The following is a 15,774-nucleotide window of genomic DNA, read 5'->3' as shown; positions in this document are numbered from 1 at the left end:
AGCACTAATTGAAACCTACAAAACAAAACAACCCTTTTAATTCTGTAAGTAATAAAAATGTAATTCTATAGTAATAAAAGCTGACTAACACAAGTGTGTATTCTATTTGTATCTGTATCTTTAGCTATGTTCTGTTTAATTTCTTTATAATGTTGCTAAAGCTCAGTTACTTACTGACCTTCTTTCTGGTGGTTCTATATTGGAAATAGTGTATAGCTTAACTGCTATCCTAGGACTGGCTGTGTTTTAGCCTGTTTTTATATCATGTGCTTTAAGGCCCTGTGGTTGGGGTGTAAACATTGAAGTGTCAAAGTCATCTTTAACTTAGATCATTTTCTCCCTGTCCTTGCTTTCTTATCTAACACACCCACCTCATGGCAGCCCCCAAGACAGATGGGGCTCCAAATGCCCTGTGCTGTCTGCAGTCCCACACCAGGTGCTAACATGCCCTGCAAAATTGGTTCAACGACCTTCACCTCACATGAAGGGGACACTAGGCTTACATAAGGTCAGAATGTTGTAAGACCAGCACCTAAGATTTCAACATAGGTCTCCTAACTCTAGACAAAATGCTTTTTCCAGTGTCCTGCCTCCCCATGCTCTAAAGTAGCCTTTCTGAGTGACCATTCTCATAGGGAGGCAGGATATTTGTTGCTGAGACTCACTGTGTGTCCACCTGGTCTTGAATTCCTGGGTCTAAAGCTAGAGAGGCTGGACCTTCATACACTGACCACAACCACATGAAAAGGAGGAGACTCTCTCTGGCCCTGTGTTCCTTAGGAGCCTAAGGAGACTATGAATTCCCAAAACAGAAAGTGTCTGAAGAATGACTGCCCCCTCAGGGGTTAGCAGCAGAGCTCTCAGACAGAATCGGAGCCAGTCAACACCACAGCAATGTTATTATTATGAGTGGGCCAGACAAAAGCATGGTACATGGGGCAGCAGCACGGTGAAGAATAGAGTGTGGGCCCTGTGCAAAAGGAACCTCGGCTCCTCCTTAGCTGGTCATGGCCTAGCGGGGGTGACAAGTTAAAACTCTATGTGACACCTTCCCATTTTAAATGTCAAGTCAAAACTGAAATGATCTTGAATGCCATGGGAAAATCAAGTATGTTAGACAATTTGGACCTCAGCAAATGTTCCCAGGTCTATAAACAAACGGGTTCTGTGTGCACCTCATGGACGTTTCTGCTTTGCAGACTTCAGGACATAGGCTAGTAACAGGGTTCACTCTCTGAGGGCCTCTGGAGAGCACATACATAAACTTACATTTCAAAATCTGATAAACTCTGGTCTTCAGATGTTTGGCTCAAATCTCCAGGCACCTGCAGTTGGGAAACAGGAAGAAGAGGGAAGAATGCACAGGTTAGCACAGTTTGCACATTCACCAAAAACTTGTCTCTCAGAATGAGGGGGAAAGCGGCCACTGGAAAACAGTAAGATTTCATGGAGAGGTGACTGGGGATGATGCTGCAGTCATAAAAACACACTGCCATGCGAGGTCTCAATTATCTTTACAGAAAAGGCACTGCTAATCCTATTTAGATAATCACAGGCATAGAAAAGCATGCAATTTTGGAGCCATAAAGGACTAATTAGGATTGGAGATACAAGATATCATCTGTGCAATGAAAAAAAATATCTATTGTCACTGTGAGGAGGATCACAAATATCACAGCCAGTACGTAAGCACAAAAGGCCACTACTCCCTCAAAATGGCTGTCCTTTTGTCCCATAATGTATGTGAAACTGCAGGCAGAAAGAACACGAAGGCTCCTGGCTGAAAACACGATTGGTGACAGAACCAAACAGTGTCACAATGGCCCCCACTAATGCTGCTTGGGTCCTAACCACATGCCACAAAGCCAAGTGAGATGGCCAGGAGGTACCAAGAGCAAGTGATCTTCAGGGACCCTTAGTCCCAACCCTGGCCTGAGATAGAGATCAATTATCAGGGCTGGCACAAGGACTTACAATAACTATGCTCTGACTATGGGATCCCCATACCAGTATATGCTAAACAGAGGACCATGTTATCCCACCCCCAAGGTGAGGGACTTCCTTTTGCCATCTGATTAAAGTGGTATAGGATTTTAAGAATGTAAACAAAGAAAGGGAAAACATCTGAAACAAAGAAGAGTGTAGGGATGCAAGGGGAAATTGTCAACAATATCCATTTAGTTCCATCAGCTGTAGAGGCAGGAGCAAGAGTGGACGGGAGCCTGGGTCCTGACCTAAATGCCTTAGTACCAACTTAGTGCCTCCCTTCTTCCCAGCTCCACAGCCGTGAGCAAATCAGTTCTGTAAGATACACAGTGGTAAGTAGATTCAGAATCATCTAGAAGACTGGTAAGGCACACCAGTGTGTTTGTGAGGACTTGTCTGAAGGCAGTCAATGTGTTCAGAAGACTCAGGAATCAAATACAGAAAGCATCACATCAGATCTTCAGGCTCTGTCCAAGTTTTATGTAAGCATGTAGATTCTCTGACCAGCTGAACACCCAGGGAGCTCCAAGGAATGTGACTTCTGTGAGCTACCACCCATGCCAGGTGGTCTTCTTGGTCAGCTGCCTTTGAGTCACCCATGTCCCTGAAAGTAACCCTAATAAATTCACTAGATCATCATCAAGACAGGTAGAATCATTGCTTTGCCCCCATCTGGGGAGAACAGACATTTGTTCGTGTTTCCCCAGGTAAAGTCACACAACCAAGAGGAAGAAGGCCCATCCTCAATGGAAATGGCTTGGGGAAGCCTGCCAGCCAGCATTCCTTCTTACTGCTTCTCATCTCAGGTTCTCTGGCATTCCCCCTCACCATGCTGGACTTCAAAGTCCCTGCAAATATGACCCAGAATAAACCACCTTTCTCCTCAGGTGGTTTAGCAAAGCAGCTCAACTCCCCAACATGTTAATAGTGACAATACGGACATTCCCAAGGTTATTCTGAGGATAAAATGTGCCCCAAGCCACAGCCACTGGTTGCAAGCTCAAGTGACAGTATGGTGATAGTTTAGTATGATAGAGAAGTAAGAGTTGCACATTGCTATCTGTGAGGACACATGAAGAATCTGCCTAGCCAAACTCAGGGTACCTCTCAGTCCATGCATAACAGCCTGGAGAGAGAGTGACCCAGCTCAGCCTCAGTGGTGCCTTCAGCGAGGCAATTAAACTGGGCCCTGGCCACACAGGTTCCCTGTAAAAGTGTTACCTAGAGATTCCTACAAACCCAACAGGGAGCCATCCAAGGGCTTTGGTGTCACATTGCTGCTTTCATGACCATCACTTTCTTGTGGGTGGCTGGAAAGAGTTGATATAACATATTCAGAAGGCAGGAGGCTGTAAGTACCAAGATCCCTAAAAACGTTATCCTTTGAGAGGGGACCTTTTGCCAAAATACACCTAGAAGTAGCAACCCCATTCACCAATCAAAATGTCCATAAGAGATCATACAAGGCCAGCTGGCCTGGGTCTGCAAAAGCCTGGGATAAAACCGGACTCTCTGAACATAGCGGACAATGAGGACTACTGAGAACTCAAGAACAATGGCAATGGGTTTCTGATCCTACTGCACTTACTGGCTTTGTGGGAGCCCAGGCAGTTTGGATGCTCAACTTACTAGACCTGGATGGAGGTGGGGGTCCCTTGGACTTCCCACAGGACAGGGAACCCTGATTGCTTTTCAGGCTGAGGAGGGGGGTACTTAATTGGGGGAGGGGGAGGGAAATGGGAGGCGGTGGCGGGGAAGAGACAGAAATCTTTAATAAATAAATACATTTAAAAAAAAAGAGATCATACCTCAGGCAGCAGATAGAGTTCAGTGGTAGAACATTTGCCAGCATGGACAAGGCCCTGGATTCCAACCCCAGCATAATCCAAAACCAAATCTCAAGTTATCTTAAAATGTGTACAAACTATTCAACTATATTAACAATGTTAACTAGAGAAGAATAAAGAGATTGGGCCATGGATGCACGAGGAGGACTGTTAAAGCGAAAGTGGGGAGCACCATCCTGGATAACAGAGAGATTGGGCCGTGGCCACACGAGGAGGACTGTTAAGGCGAAAGCGAGGAGCACCATCATGGATAATGCACAAGCAGTTCACAGATGCCGCCACTGACTTTAGGTGGGGAGTGAGATTGAGGGGAGAGTCGCCATTCTCACTACCCATCTTTCCATGGGATAACAGGAGCTATCTTCTGAGGAGCTCTGAAAACTGTGGGTGCTTCTGAAGAATGAGTTGACTGTCTCTCCACTATGAAAAGGTCTACAAGACAGATCTGTAAATGAGAAAAACCCTGGTGCAGATGCAGGCCTAACACAACCAGGGCCTCACAGCGACAAGTGTGACCAACCTTGCACATCAGAACCCTGCAGGTATGAAAGCCAAGGCACTGATGGTAGGCATGCTCTGTGGGTGGAACCTGGGCCTTTCTGCATGTTTAGCAAGCACTCTACCAACTGAGCTACATCTCCAGCCCAGGAGTAAACACACTAACCCTGCATGCGTTTTGAAATAAAGTTTTGCCAGTTAAAAGCTTAAATGAAGTGGCAGCTTATAATTTCAGAGGTTTAGTCCTTTATCGTCATGACTGGGAGCATGGTAGCATGCGGGCATAGTGCTGGCTACATCTTGATCAGAAGGCAACAGGAGATAGTCTGAGACACTGGGTGATATCCTGAACACAGGAAATCTCAAAGTCCACCCCTATAGTGACATACCTCCTCTAACAAGGCCATGCCACTCCAACAAAGCCACACCTCCTAACAGTGCCACTCCTTATGAGCTTACAGGGCCCAATTACACTCAAACTACCACATACCCAAAGTGTACTTTCGATAAAAGTTTGATAGTCTGCATTAAAGCAGTGGGGGAGTGCACAAGGTCAATATGCTCCCTACGTGTAACAGTGCCTTGTCATTACAGTTGGGACAACAAAATACAACTAGAAGATGATAGCAAATTCAGATGAATCTGAATTAAACACGTTGGACTTTTCTGCAGTAATCTAAAACAAAGATGTTTTAACTGACATGCATTCTAGAGCAATCTGAGTATCATCATTATTAAAGTAGATATTCTTTCCCCATCTTCTCCTGGGTCTGTTGCAGCTTAGCAAGTTGCAGAGTCGGTTGGGAAAGACTTTGCCCTTAGAGGCACTGGTACAAGTGGGAAGGACAGAGGCAGGGCTCTGAACCATGTACCCTTCCTCTCCCCGCTGTGGCACTGTGCAGAGTCCAGACATGTCCAGGGCTCTAGTGACGAGGAGCAGCTCACAGGCACTGCTCCTCCCTCAATCTCTCCTCGGCTCCTGAGGACAGGGACAGTTCAAGATTAACTAGAGGAGGGACTCGAAGGTTTTAAGGACAGCAGCTCCTTACCAGTGCACGAGAGCCTCCATCTTAAAGGCAGTGTCCCCAGAGAATCTACCTCAGAAGAGTCCCTCAAAGCAAACACCACAGGCAAACCAGAGGCAAGGAAAGGAAAAGACACAGGGCAGGCATCAAGCTGCCACTACAAAGCAAAGTGCTTCCTCAAGGAAGAGGAGGAGGGGAAGAGGAGGAAGAGGTACTAGGCATTTTTTCTGACAGCAAGTATCCCCTCAGAGATACTGGTTTTCTGGGAACATTCTAGAGAGTGAATGTAATTGCTTAAAGGTTGTTAAGTCCTGCCGGCTTAGAGGCTTTTCTTCTAACTCTGTGGCATTACCAGGATCAGGAAGCCAGGAGATATTTGTTGTGTCTTCCAGAATCCTGCAGAGGCTGCTTGGGGGAAAAAAGGCTGTGACCTTGGGGGTCTTTGGGGAACCAGGCTGGTGACCAGGTCAGGCTCTGAACCTTCTACACCATGATGGTGGAGGGTAAAGGTCAATGTACATCTGAAGTTTGTCTGTCCTGCTATCTGTCCAAAGTGATGCCAGATCTCCCCTGGGCTCACACCAACGTCAGAAAGCACACTAATGTTCTTTTTCAGTCCTGGGTATACCATAAACCACACCCCAATATTCTAGCACAGTGATGGGTATACCATAAACCACACCCCAATATTCTAGCACAGTGATGGGTACACCATAAACCACACCCCAATATTCTAGCACAGTGCTGGGTATACCATATACCATACCCCAATATTCTAGTACAGTGCTGGGTATACCATATACCACACCCCAATATTCTAGCACAGTGCTAGGTATACCATATACCACACCCCAATATCCTACCACTAAGTTATACCCCCTGACCCTTTCTCTAGTTTGTATTTTGAGACAGGTCTTACTAAGTTATCTGAACCAGGCATGTCTTGAACTTGGAATCTGTAGGCGTAGGCTACTCTTTCGTGCCTGGCTGCCCAGACCCAAAATAACTACATAGAAACTATATTAAATACAACACTGCTTGGCCAATGACTCTACCATATTTCTAGCTAGTTTTTACATCTTAAATTGACCTATTTCTTATTATTTTATATTTTATCACGAGGTTCGTGGTTTACCGGTAAAGTTCTATCTCATTCGGCTGCTACATGTCTTCTGCTTGACTCTGCCTATTCTCTCTTCCTCTATCTGCTTGGAATTCCTGCCTTACCCTATTCTGTTCTGCACTAGGCCCAAAGCAGCTTCTTTATTAACCAATGATATTCACAGCATAAAGAGGGGAATCCCATATCAGGAATTTTCCTACCTTGGTCTCTAAATAGTTTGGATTGTAGCTGTGTGCCACCAGGCCTGGCCTGAATGCTGATTCCATAGCACATTCTGACCATAAATAAGGATGGAACAGAGATATTTTATAAGGCAAATCAGAGTACTTGCTAAACACAAACATACCATGTTCCTCTTTTTGGGTCTGGCTTACCTCACTCAGGATAGTGTTTCCGTCCATTTGCATGCAAAATTCAAGAAGTCAATTGTTTTTAACTGCTGAGTAGTACTCTAATATGTATATATTCCATACTTTCTTCATCCATTCTTCCATTGAAGGGCATCTAGGTTGTTTCCAGGTTCTGGCTATCACAAACAATGCTGCTATGAACACAGTTGAGCATATACTTTTGTTGTATGATAGGGCATCTCTTGGGTATATTCCCAAGAGTAGTATTGCTGGGTCCAGGGGTAGGTTGATCCCGAATTTCCTGAGAAACCGCCACACTGCTTTCCAGAGTGGTTGCACACATTTGCATTCCCACCAGCAATGGATAAGGGTACCACTTTCTCCACAACCTCTCCAGTAAAGGCTATCATTGGTGTTTTTTATTTAAAGTTGTCTTGATTTGCAGTTCCCTGATCACTAAGGAAGTGGAGCATGATCTTAAGTGTCTTTTGAACTTCTTTTGTTGAGAATTCTCTGTTCAGCTCAGTGCCCCATTTTATAATTGGGTTGATTAGCCTTTTACTGTGTAGTTTCTTGAGTTCTTTATATATTTTGGAGATCAGACCTTTGTCTGTTGCGGGGTTGGTGAAGATCTTCTCCCAGTCAGTGGAGAATCATAAGTTCAAGGCTAGCACAGGCAACTTAGTGAGATCCTGCCTCAAAATAAACAGGCAGTCCTAGGCTTCCCTGCAGTCACAGGGGAAATACAAGACACCAGCACGGGTCTTCTAAGGCTTCCTGTACCACAAACAGCCCACCCCAGTTCTCCAGCCAGCAGCCTGTGTCAAGGTGCCATCCCTAGTCACAGAGAAGACACATGCGAGGACTCACGTGAACGAACACGAGAAGCACAGATGTCAGGAGCACCGTCAGCCCCTGCACCTGCTCAGGAGCCCCGCTGATTGTACACACTCAACTCTTTCCATGTTGGAAGAAAGCACCCACCACAGTAAAGAATGAAGTCTACCTCTAGGTGGAGACATGCCCTTGTCTCCTCCCTCAAAAGCCAACCCAGCTGAGTAGGTCAAGAACCTGGTTCTGAGATCACCCTCAGAGGAAAGGTTCACTGCGTGGTCCCTTCTCCACCTGGTCAGTCCCCAGGAGTGGCCATGGGATCTGTGGGGTTGACCTGCCCTTCAGAGTTCTGACCTGGAAAGGCCTCACTACTCCTCTTTCTGGTCTATCTCTTTCTGATGTTGTCAGAGCCACGTTGTGCTGCCCCTCGTAGTGTGGGTTTGTTTCTTCACTCATTCTCAAAGACTCCCTGCCATGTAGCTGCCTGTTGTCACACGAATGGCCTCCATGCCAGCTTTCCCCCTTCTCTTCTCCATTTCCTCCTATATGTAAAGGGCACTGGAGTCTACATGCTTACAGACAGCAATATAGAAACCAGGATGTTAAACAGGTGGCTTTCTCCTTAAGAGAGAAGACGGGAATTGGTGTGTTAACAACCCGCTAAACTTTGCTGTTCTGTGGAGCCCTTAGACTCCTGAGCCTTGCTTCTTAGTCAACAGGACCCATTCTTAAGGAAGAGGACATGGGTATTTTTCAAAGGAGTTTCTGAAGTAGCCATGTCCCAAGCTTTATTAAGATAACTGTTGCAAGGAAACATTTGGTGCCCCCCCCCAAGTTGTACTGTGTTTAAATAAGAGAAAGAAAAATTTACTCAGGGTCAGACTCCAGAAGTCTGAACACCCTGGCTACTAAGGCATCCTGAACTGGGGTTCCTCATGATCCTCATGCAGATTGTTCCTCTACTGAGAGTAGAGCTTGCAGGGACCCCATACGGGCAGCTTCAAGATGTACAGCTAGCCTGCCCCATGGTGGTTTTTTTAAACTCAAATACTATGTCCTTGAGTTTCCCTTTGAGTCCAATCTTAAAAATTCTTTTATGATACTAAGAACCCCAAAAGAGAACCCCAGTTTCCCCAGTGCCATGTGGTAGTTCTTCACAACACTCCAAGATTTCCAATAGCATTTCTTTGTTGCCTTTTTAAAAATTTGTTGTTATTTTGAGACAGGGTCTCTTTGTGTAGCTTTGACCATTGTAGAACTAGCTCCGTCAACCAGGCTGGTCTAAAACCCATAGAGATCACAGAGATCCACCTGCCTCTGTCTCCCAAGCGCTGGGATTAATAGTATGCATCATCACTGCCTGACATTTTTTTAAATTTTTTTGTTTGCTTGTTTTTCAAGATAGAGTTCCTCTGTCACATCCCTGATTGTCCTGTAGACCAGGCTGGCCTCAAACTCACAGAGATCTGCCTGCCTCCTGAGTTCTAGGATTAAAGGCGTGTGCCACCATTGCTGGGCTTTTTTTATCAAAGAAATTGGACCCGTTCCTGCACCCCTAGCCAGCATCAACTAATCTGGCCAAAAGTTCCACCTGAGAGGATAGTGGACAACCAGCAGCACCAGTGAGAAGGAGAGTGACAGCTCAGAAGGCCAGCGCTGGGGCACCCACGTCACTGCAGTCTTCCCACCACATGTCAGGGGAGAGGAAACAACCAGCCGAGCCCAGCAAAGGAACAAACTCATTGAGATAAGAAAATAACTGGCAGTTTTTGAGGAAGGGGCTCACTGTGTATCCCATGATTCCTTTCAACTTGCAATCTTCCTGCCTCAGACTCTTAAGTGCTGGGATTACAGGTATCTGCCACCATGCCCAGCTGGGTTGTCCTTTTTCAAGCCATTACATCGTTGAGTGATTTGGCATACAGTAACACAAGCCCAGAAAAACTGCCCAAGGCAATACAGCGAGTCAGTACCAGGAGCAGGATTTGAGCTCGTGCACCCGCATTTAGAGTAGGTACTCTACACAAAGGTATGCTGCCTCCCACAACGGAATCCTCGCTGCTCACATTCTGCCTCTCAGAACTTCAGCCGTGGAGCACCTCTCACAAAGGGCCGATGTCTGAGAGTATTTCCCACTCTAGAAAGTACCTTCCCTGAGCATCAGAATGCACTGGACGGCCCACCGCTACCCTCCACCTGTCCTAGAGGACCATCAGCCCACACTGGCTGTCTGTGATCAGTCCCTCTCAGTGAGTTCAGAGAGCAGCCTGCATTTCCCTCATCACCACAGCCACCAGTTCACATGACACTCAGCAACCTGGCCTAGCACCTGACACCACAAGTACTGACTAAATGAATGAATCATAGTGTAAGCTATAATTCCATACTGAAATGTCAATCAATTTTTAAACTGCTTTGCATCAACTCAAAGTCTTCATGTGTGGTTAGGATAAGTTAGTTTGGGAATAAAAAAAAAAAGAACCAAAGAAAAAGAATTTTATTTGTCCTTGAATTACAAAGCTCTCAGATTCATTGCTCAAAAGAAAAGGCAAGAAGGAAACATGACAACCACAGTGAACGCTTGTCCCAAACATGAAATGGCACAGTAATCTATGTGAGCCAGAGTCATTCTCTCACAATCTGTTTTCAAACAGCTTTCCCATAAGCAATTAGTTCTCATTTTTCTCAGCCAAAAGTGAGAAATATTTTTCAACCCATTGATACTCCTGCTCTCTCACCTCATCTTAAAGTAAGGGACCAAGTGTAAAAGGACACAGGTCCTGGCACGATGGTGACCTGCACTCTCACTACCCTGAGGATGACTCAAGGGGTCTGGACCACATGCAAGGTTCTGTGCTTGTCTGTTCGTTAATTTGCCTGGTTTGCAAATATACAGTTATAGACATCAGTTACTTGTGGTTCTAAAAATATTCAAGGCCAACGATTCAGAGGCTAGCAACTATAAGCTTTTTTATTTCATCCTCTATGTTGTCTGAAAAGTTGCATAGATTCCAACTTCTGCCAATTCATTTTTGATGGATCATTTTGCTCCATAAGATTATGAGGGTCTCGGGAACACTATTCTCAGAGTCCAAGGTGGTATTAGGTACATATGAGATTGCTCACTGAATCTTCACACTGAATGGATGGAGGAGCAGACATCCAAATGGACAGATGGATGAATGGATGGCTGGAGGAGGGAAGGGAAGGAAGGAGCATATGTAAATGATCCAGTTTACTAAGAGTGGGCACCAGCTTCTTTCCGTGCAATTAAGATGCTTAGACAACATATGCATGAAGCCAAATATACAAGAACATACTGCAGCACCATGCGTGGTAATGCAAGCCTGCGAGGAAGTCATGAATAGTTATATAACACAGTTAGACTACACAGCTAGCAAGCAAACTGCAGTCTTCTTTCTCTGCTAATGAGGAAAGGCCTAAGATAGAACACCAGAGCCTGAATCCCGACACAAGACAGGTGACAGTGAAGAGGGAGGGAGAGTTGTGTGCCTGTGTACTTGGACTGAACATTTTGGGAGGAAGATCACTGGAAACGAAGATCAGGAAAAAAAAAACCACATTTTCATTCTATAAAACTTGGTACCTTCCAGTTTTTACTATGTGCAACGCAAGTTGCTAACTTTCTCAGTGAAGCTTAATGCTCATGCAATTTTAGATACATAAAGAAAAATGGAAGAATGTGTGCCTCTGGGAGGGGAGCACAAGTCCAGGAAGGGGCACAGGGCAGTACTTTGGGTTAAGTTAAAGCTCAGCATGAACCTTGGAAAGAAATGTGTGATGATGTCCGCAATTTTTAAAAACTGAAAAGCAAAACACAAATGAAGATGAATGGGTGGACAATGGGAAATGGATGGATAAATGATAGGCAGTGATGGATAAAGGATTGGGGATGGTGAATGGATAACAAACAATCAGATGAGTTACACGGTGGGTACAGAAAGACGATAGTGATGGAACGTCAGTGGTGAGTACACCAGCAGTCATTGAAATAAATCTTTTTTATAACTTAATTTCTTCATATAAAACATTTGAAAAGTTTTGTTCACTTGGGCTAGAGGAATAGCTGGATTGTGTTTCTATTCTCTATAGTAGAGAATAGGCTGGAGAAAGTAAGAGAAGAAAGTATTACTGAGGTGTGTCAAGTGGTTTATCAGTAAAGTTCTTGTGTTTTCTCTAAACTCTGCAACATTTATGGTACCTATTAGCTCTCCGTGACAATGTTTGGATATCTCTGCTCTTCTAAATAGGTTTGCTTTGGTCTTGCTTTTATGAAGACTAGTCATGGCTTTTCCCCAGGCTTCACTTTCCTCCAGGGGAACAGAGCAACAAGCTGCCTTGGTGGGCTGGTGTGGGCATTAAGCAAATTGCCTCCCCAGAGCCTGGCAGAGCTGGTCTTAGCAAGCAGAAGTTGTTCTTCTTCCCAGTAGATACAGTTCAGGGGTGGACGTGGCATCAAGGACTTCAGCAGCCCCCACCCTTCTGAGAGCCAACCACGTTATCACAAACCCTCACACTCTCCTGTAATATATATTTATACCAAAAATTTATATCAAGTTCTGATCTGGAGTCACATCCTCAGTCAAGAAGGGCAAAAGCATACAACCCATCCAAGCCATTAATGACAAGACGTGATATCAAAACCAGCTGGGAGGGGCAGAGGGAGCTGCAGGGTATAGGGAAGGTATTTGGCCTGGACTATTTGCTCCCACAGTGGTAGACCTCTGAAGGACTTCTACCCACACCATGAGAGCAGAAAGGAGATAGGCAGGCCTACAGCAGGCATCTTCTCTACACCTAAGCTAATCTACCAGTATTTATGTACTATGTATTCTAATTTCTTTTCTGTAATAGCAACTTACAGGGGGTTGAATGTTGGCCCCCAAAAGAATGCATCTATATCAGAAACCTCATAGCCTCAGTGAGCTTATGTGCAAAAACAATGCAATAAGTAATGGCCCTGCCAGGAAGAAACCGGCCTGTCAATAAACAGCAAGGGAGTTCTGCTGAAGATGCCAGGCATGGTGATGTCTAACAGACCTTTGATACTTACACCTCCCCAGGTGTGACGCACCCCACTTTGAACTTGGTGACTGTTATGTAAGGTGTTTGTGGAGACAAGTCAAAGCAGAGAGAAGATGCTCTGCTAGACAGCTGCCTGTCCCCACTCTTGTTCCAGGCTGAGCAACAGCGGGCACAGTCGTTTGCCACTCGGAGCTTCCCTCTGCTGCTGCTTGGCATCCCCTTGTTTTCTGGGAAATCATGCCACTGGCTGACTGAACCCATGAATGGACACCAAATAACTCAAGTCATCCAGCGTGGCCTGCTCTGGCCACGCGCACTAGTTTTAGATGGTGCAGGGAACTAAGCCAGCTCTGCCACAGTGGTCCCAGGGTCTCCGAGAGACACTCTATCCCTGCAGCAGCCACTGCTTCCACAAAAGAACAAGAGAGATGTGGCAGGGGAAAGTGAGGACAGAATGATGTACAAATGGGCTGTTTCATGGCACGGACTCCACAGTTTGTACTTATCTAAAGCACAAATGGCCCGTTTGCTGAGGCCTGTCTCTGGGTCTTTCACTGGGGACATCCCAGAAGATACAGAGATCACAAACCCAGAGAGCCCTTCCAGCTTCCACATCCTATTTTACTTTTTTCTTCTGTAGCAGAGGGGTAACTTCATACACTAACTGGTAATTGTTTCAGTAAGGTAGCAAAGAAATCAGGGGTGGGTGATACTAGCTGCAATAGCTCCTTACACTTGACAGCAAATTTTTAAAAAATGACAACAGGAACATGGTCAGCTTGAGACTGATACACAGAATGGGGCTGGAACCTAAAAATTTTGGTCAAATTCAGTGAGCATGCTCTAGGCATCCAGAGTGAGGATGCTCGGTGAGAAGTGGGCACTAATAGTCACTCGTTCGATAAATATTTAATAGCCCATAGCAGGTGCCGGGAGCTCAGCCAAGTAGAGCAGAGACAAATAAGCAATTCTGTGCTGAGTGCTGATGAATGCCAGGAGAGAATGCGGCACAGGAGCTCAGGGCTGGAGAGAATGAGGCGCGGGAGCATGCGCACGTGCTCAGGGCTGGAGAGAATGAGGCACGGGAGCACGGGCATGCGCTCAGGGCTGCAATCAAGTAAGAGCTCACCTTCCACGTGGCTGACTGGAAGGAGCTCTCTGTAAATCTGAACCTCACACCACTCTCCCTGGTGGGCGGGACTAGTCATACATAAATATACGGACAGCTCTGGGAAAGCAAGAGGCCCCTTGGTTCCCTCCTTACTAGTCAGCAAATGGGGCACCTATCTCACCTGGGCCTTCATGTTCACTAAGTGGAAATGACGATGACTATCTCACAAGCTTGCTAATATATTACAGCACTTGAAATGGGTTGTGGGGCACAAAAATGCTCAATAGAGGTTGCCATTGATTGCAGGCAGGAGTGTGGTCACCACTGCCTTTTACAGGGCTCATTACCTCCCAGGAAAGCCAAAAGATCTGTTGATGAGAACAGTGAATGTCAGAAGCAGGCAGGTACAGGGAGCACCAGCATAGCCACTGAGGTCTGTTTAGAGGATAGGCTGGGCTTAGACCTTGAAGGCTAGATGGGAAACACAATGAGGAAGGAGCCAGCATATATCCATGAATGGAGATGGGAAAGTCTCAGAACAATCTGGATAGCATAATTTATCCCACAGATGTTAAAATAGGCAGGCATATCTTATATGCATATACATTTAAGTCTATGAAACGTGTATGCATAAAAGGTATCCAGAAAAGATGTGTGCTGAAATTTCCACAGCAAGGTCACTAGAAGAGAGACCTGTGTTCTGCCCTGTGAATTATTGCGCGTGTTATTAAATTCTTTCTAAATATATTTTTATGCTGTGCTATTTGGAAAGCTTTGAAAGCATGCTTGTTTTCTAAGGCGAAGTGTAGAGAAGGAAAGCTCTGGGAACAGGAACAGTCAGAGCAGGCATTAAGGGGACGCTTGGAAGGCAGAGCAACACCAAGAGGCCAGAGGAGGGCAAGAGTCAGCCCTGCCCTGGCAGCTGCCAGATTAATTTTGAAACAAACCTAAGATATTATTTCCCACAGTAGCTGTTTCTCTGTACAAAGGTATATACAATATATCACAGCTCCAGATAATCTCCTTCCACATTTCAAAGTTAACCAATCTCCAGAAAAAAGTTACAGAGTGTAAGTACCACCATCACACTATTTATGACTATAAATTCTATCTTTAAGTATTCATAAGTGTTTGCAATAAAGTTTTAAGTAAAAAAAGACATTGACTCAGGTTTTATTACCAGACTACAGTTACTTAGGAGGCTAGGATAAGATAATCACATGTTCAAAGCTAGCCTAGGCTACATAGTGAGCTCAAGGCAAGCTAAGAAAATGCAGCTCAGTGCCAGAATACTTCCCTTTCCCTGTGCTGTCATACACACACACACACACACACACACACACACACAGGCATACACATCACTAAGAAAATACCTGCACCCCATAAGGGCATAGCAGGAAGCACTTTGTGACCTTGGCTCTCACAGGGTGGGGTAGTGACCCACACTGGGCATGCATACTCATGCAGATAACAGTGATAATCCACAACAGCACAGCAGAAATGAAGAAAACCATTTGAAAGAAAGAAAGAGAAGAAAGGAAGGAAGGAAGGAAGGAAGGAAGGAAGGGAGGGAAGGAGGGAGGGAGGGAGGGAGGGAGGGAGGGAGGGAGGGAGGGGAGGGGAGGGGAGCTGGGATCTTTTTGAGTTTGTCAACATTTCATTGTATTTTATTTTTCAGTATTTGGGGGTGTTCCATTCAAGCTCTGGACAACAAAATCATCCCCATCAGAAACAGCAGTTCACAGACCTCACAGGACAACGGCTACGGTTTTCAAAGGCTGGCAGTAGACAGTATGGGAATAGTGACCTCTTCCTAGAAAACACATCTGGGGGACCAAGGATTTGCTTTCTGAACTAAATCAGGGATCCTTTCAGCAAGATGCATCTACTCTCAGGTATTCTCCTAGCCTTCTTGCCTCCTAGGGAAGAGGCAGAAACAGAAAAGGCACACCCT

General features: G+C 45.4%; 1 protein-coding gene across 1 annotated transcript in view; it reads right to left on the bottom strand.

Annotated features, from left to right (window-relative positions):
* Snx29 (sorting nexin 29) overlaps window positions 1–15,774 on the bottom strand; it is a 412,124-nt gene that overhangs the window by 103,080 nt on the left and 293,270 nt on the right. Inside the window, exon 17 of the mRNA XM_041676439.1 lies at window positions 1,270–1,325. Coding sequence (XP_041532373.1) covers window positions 1,270–1,325 — 56 coding nt within the window. The remainder of the gene's footprint in view (window positions 1–1,269; window positions 1,326–15,774) is intronic.

This window comes from Microtus oregoni, unplaced genomic scaffold, assembly GCF_018167655.1.
Source record: "Microtus oregoni isolate MIOR12 unplaced genomic scaffold, Mior012 000027F_ref0000203, whole genome shotgun sequence".
NCBI classification, from domain to species: Eukaryota; Metazoa; Chordata; class Mammalia; order Rodentia; family Cricetidae; genus Microtus; species Microtus oregoni.
Note: the sequence above shows the minus strand (reverse complement) of the source record. Positions and strands in the feature narration are given on the sequence as shown.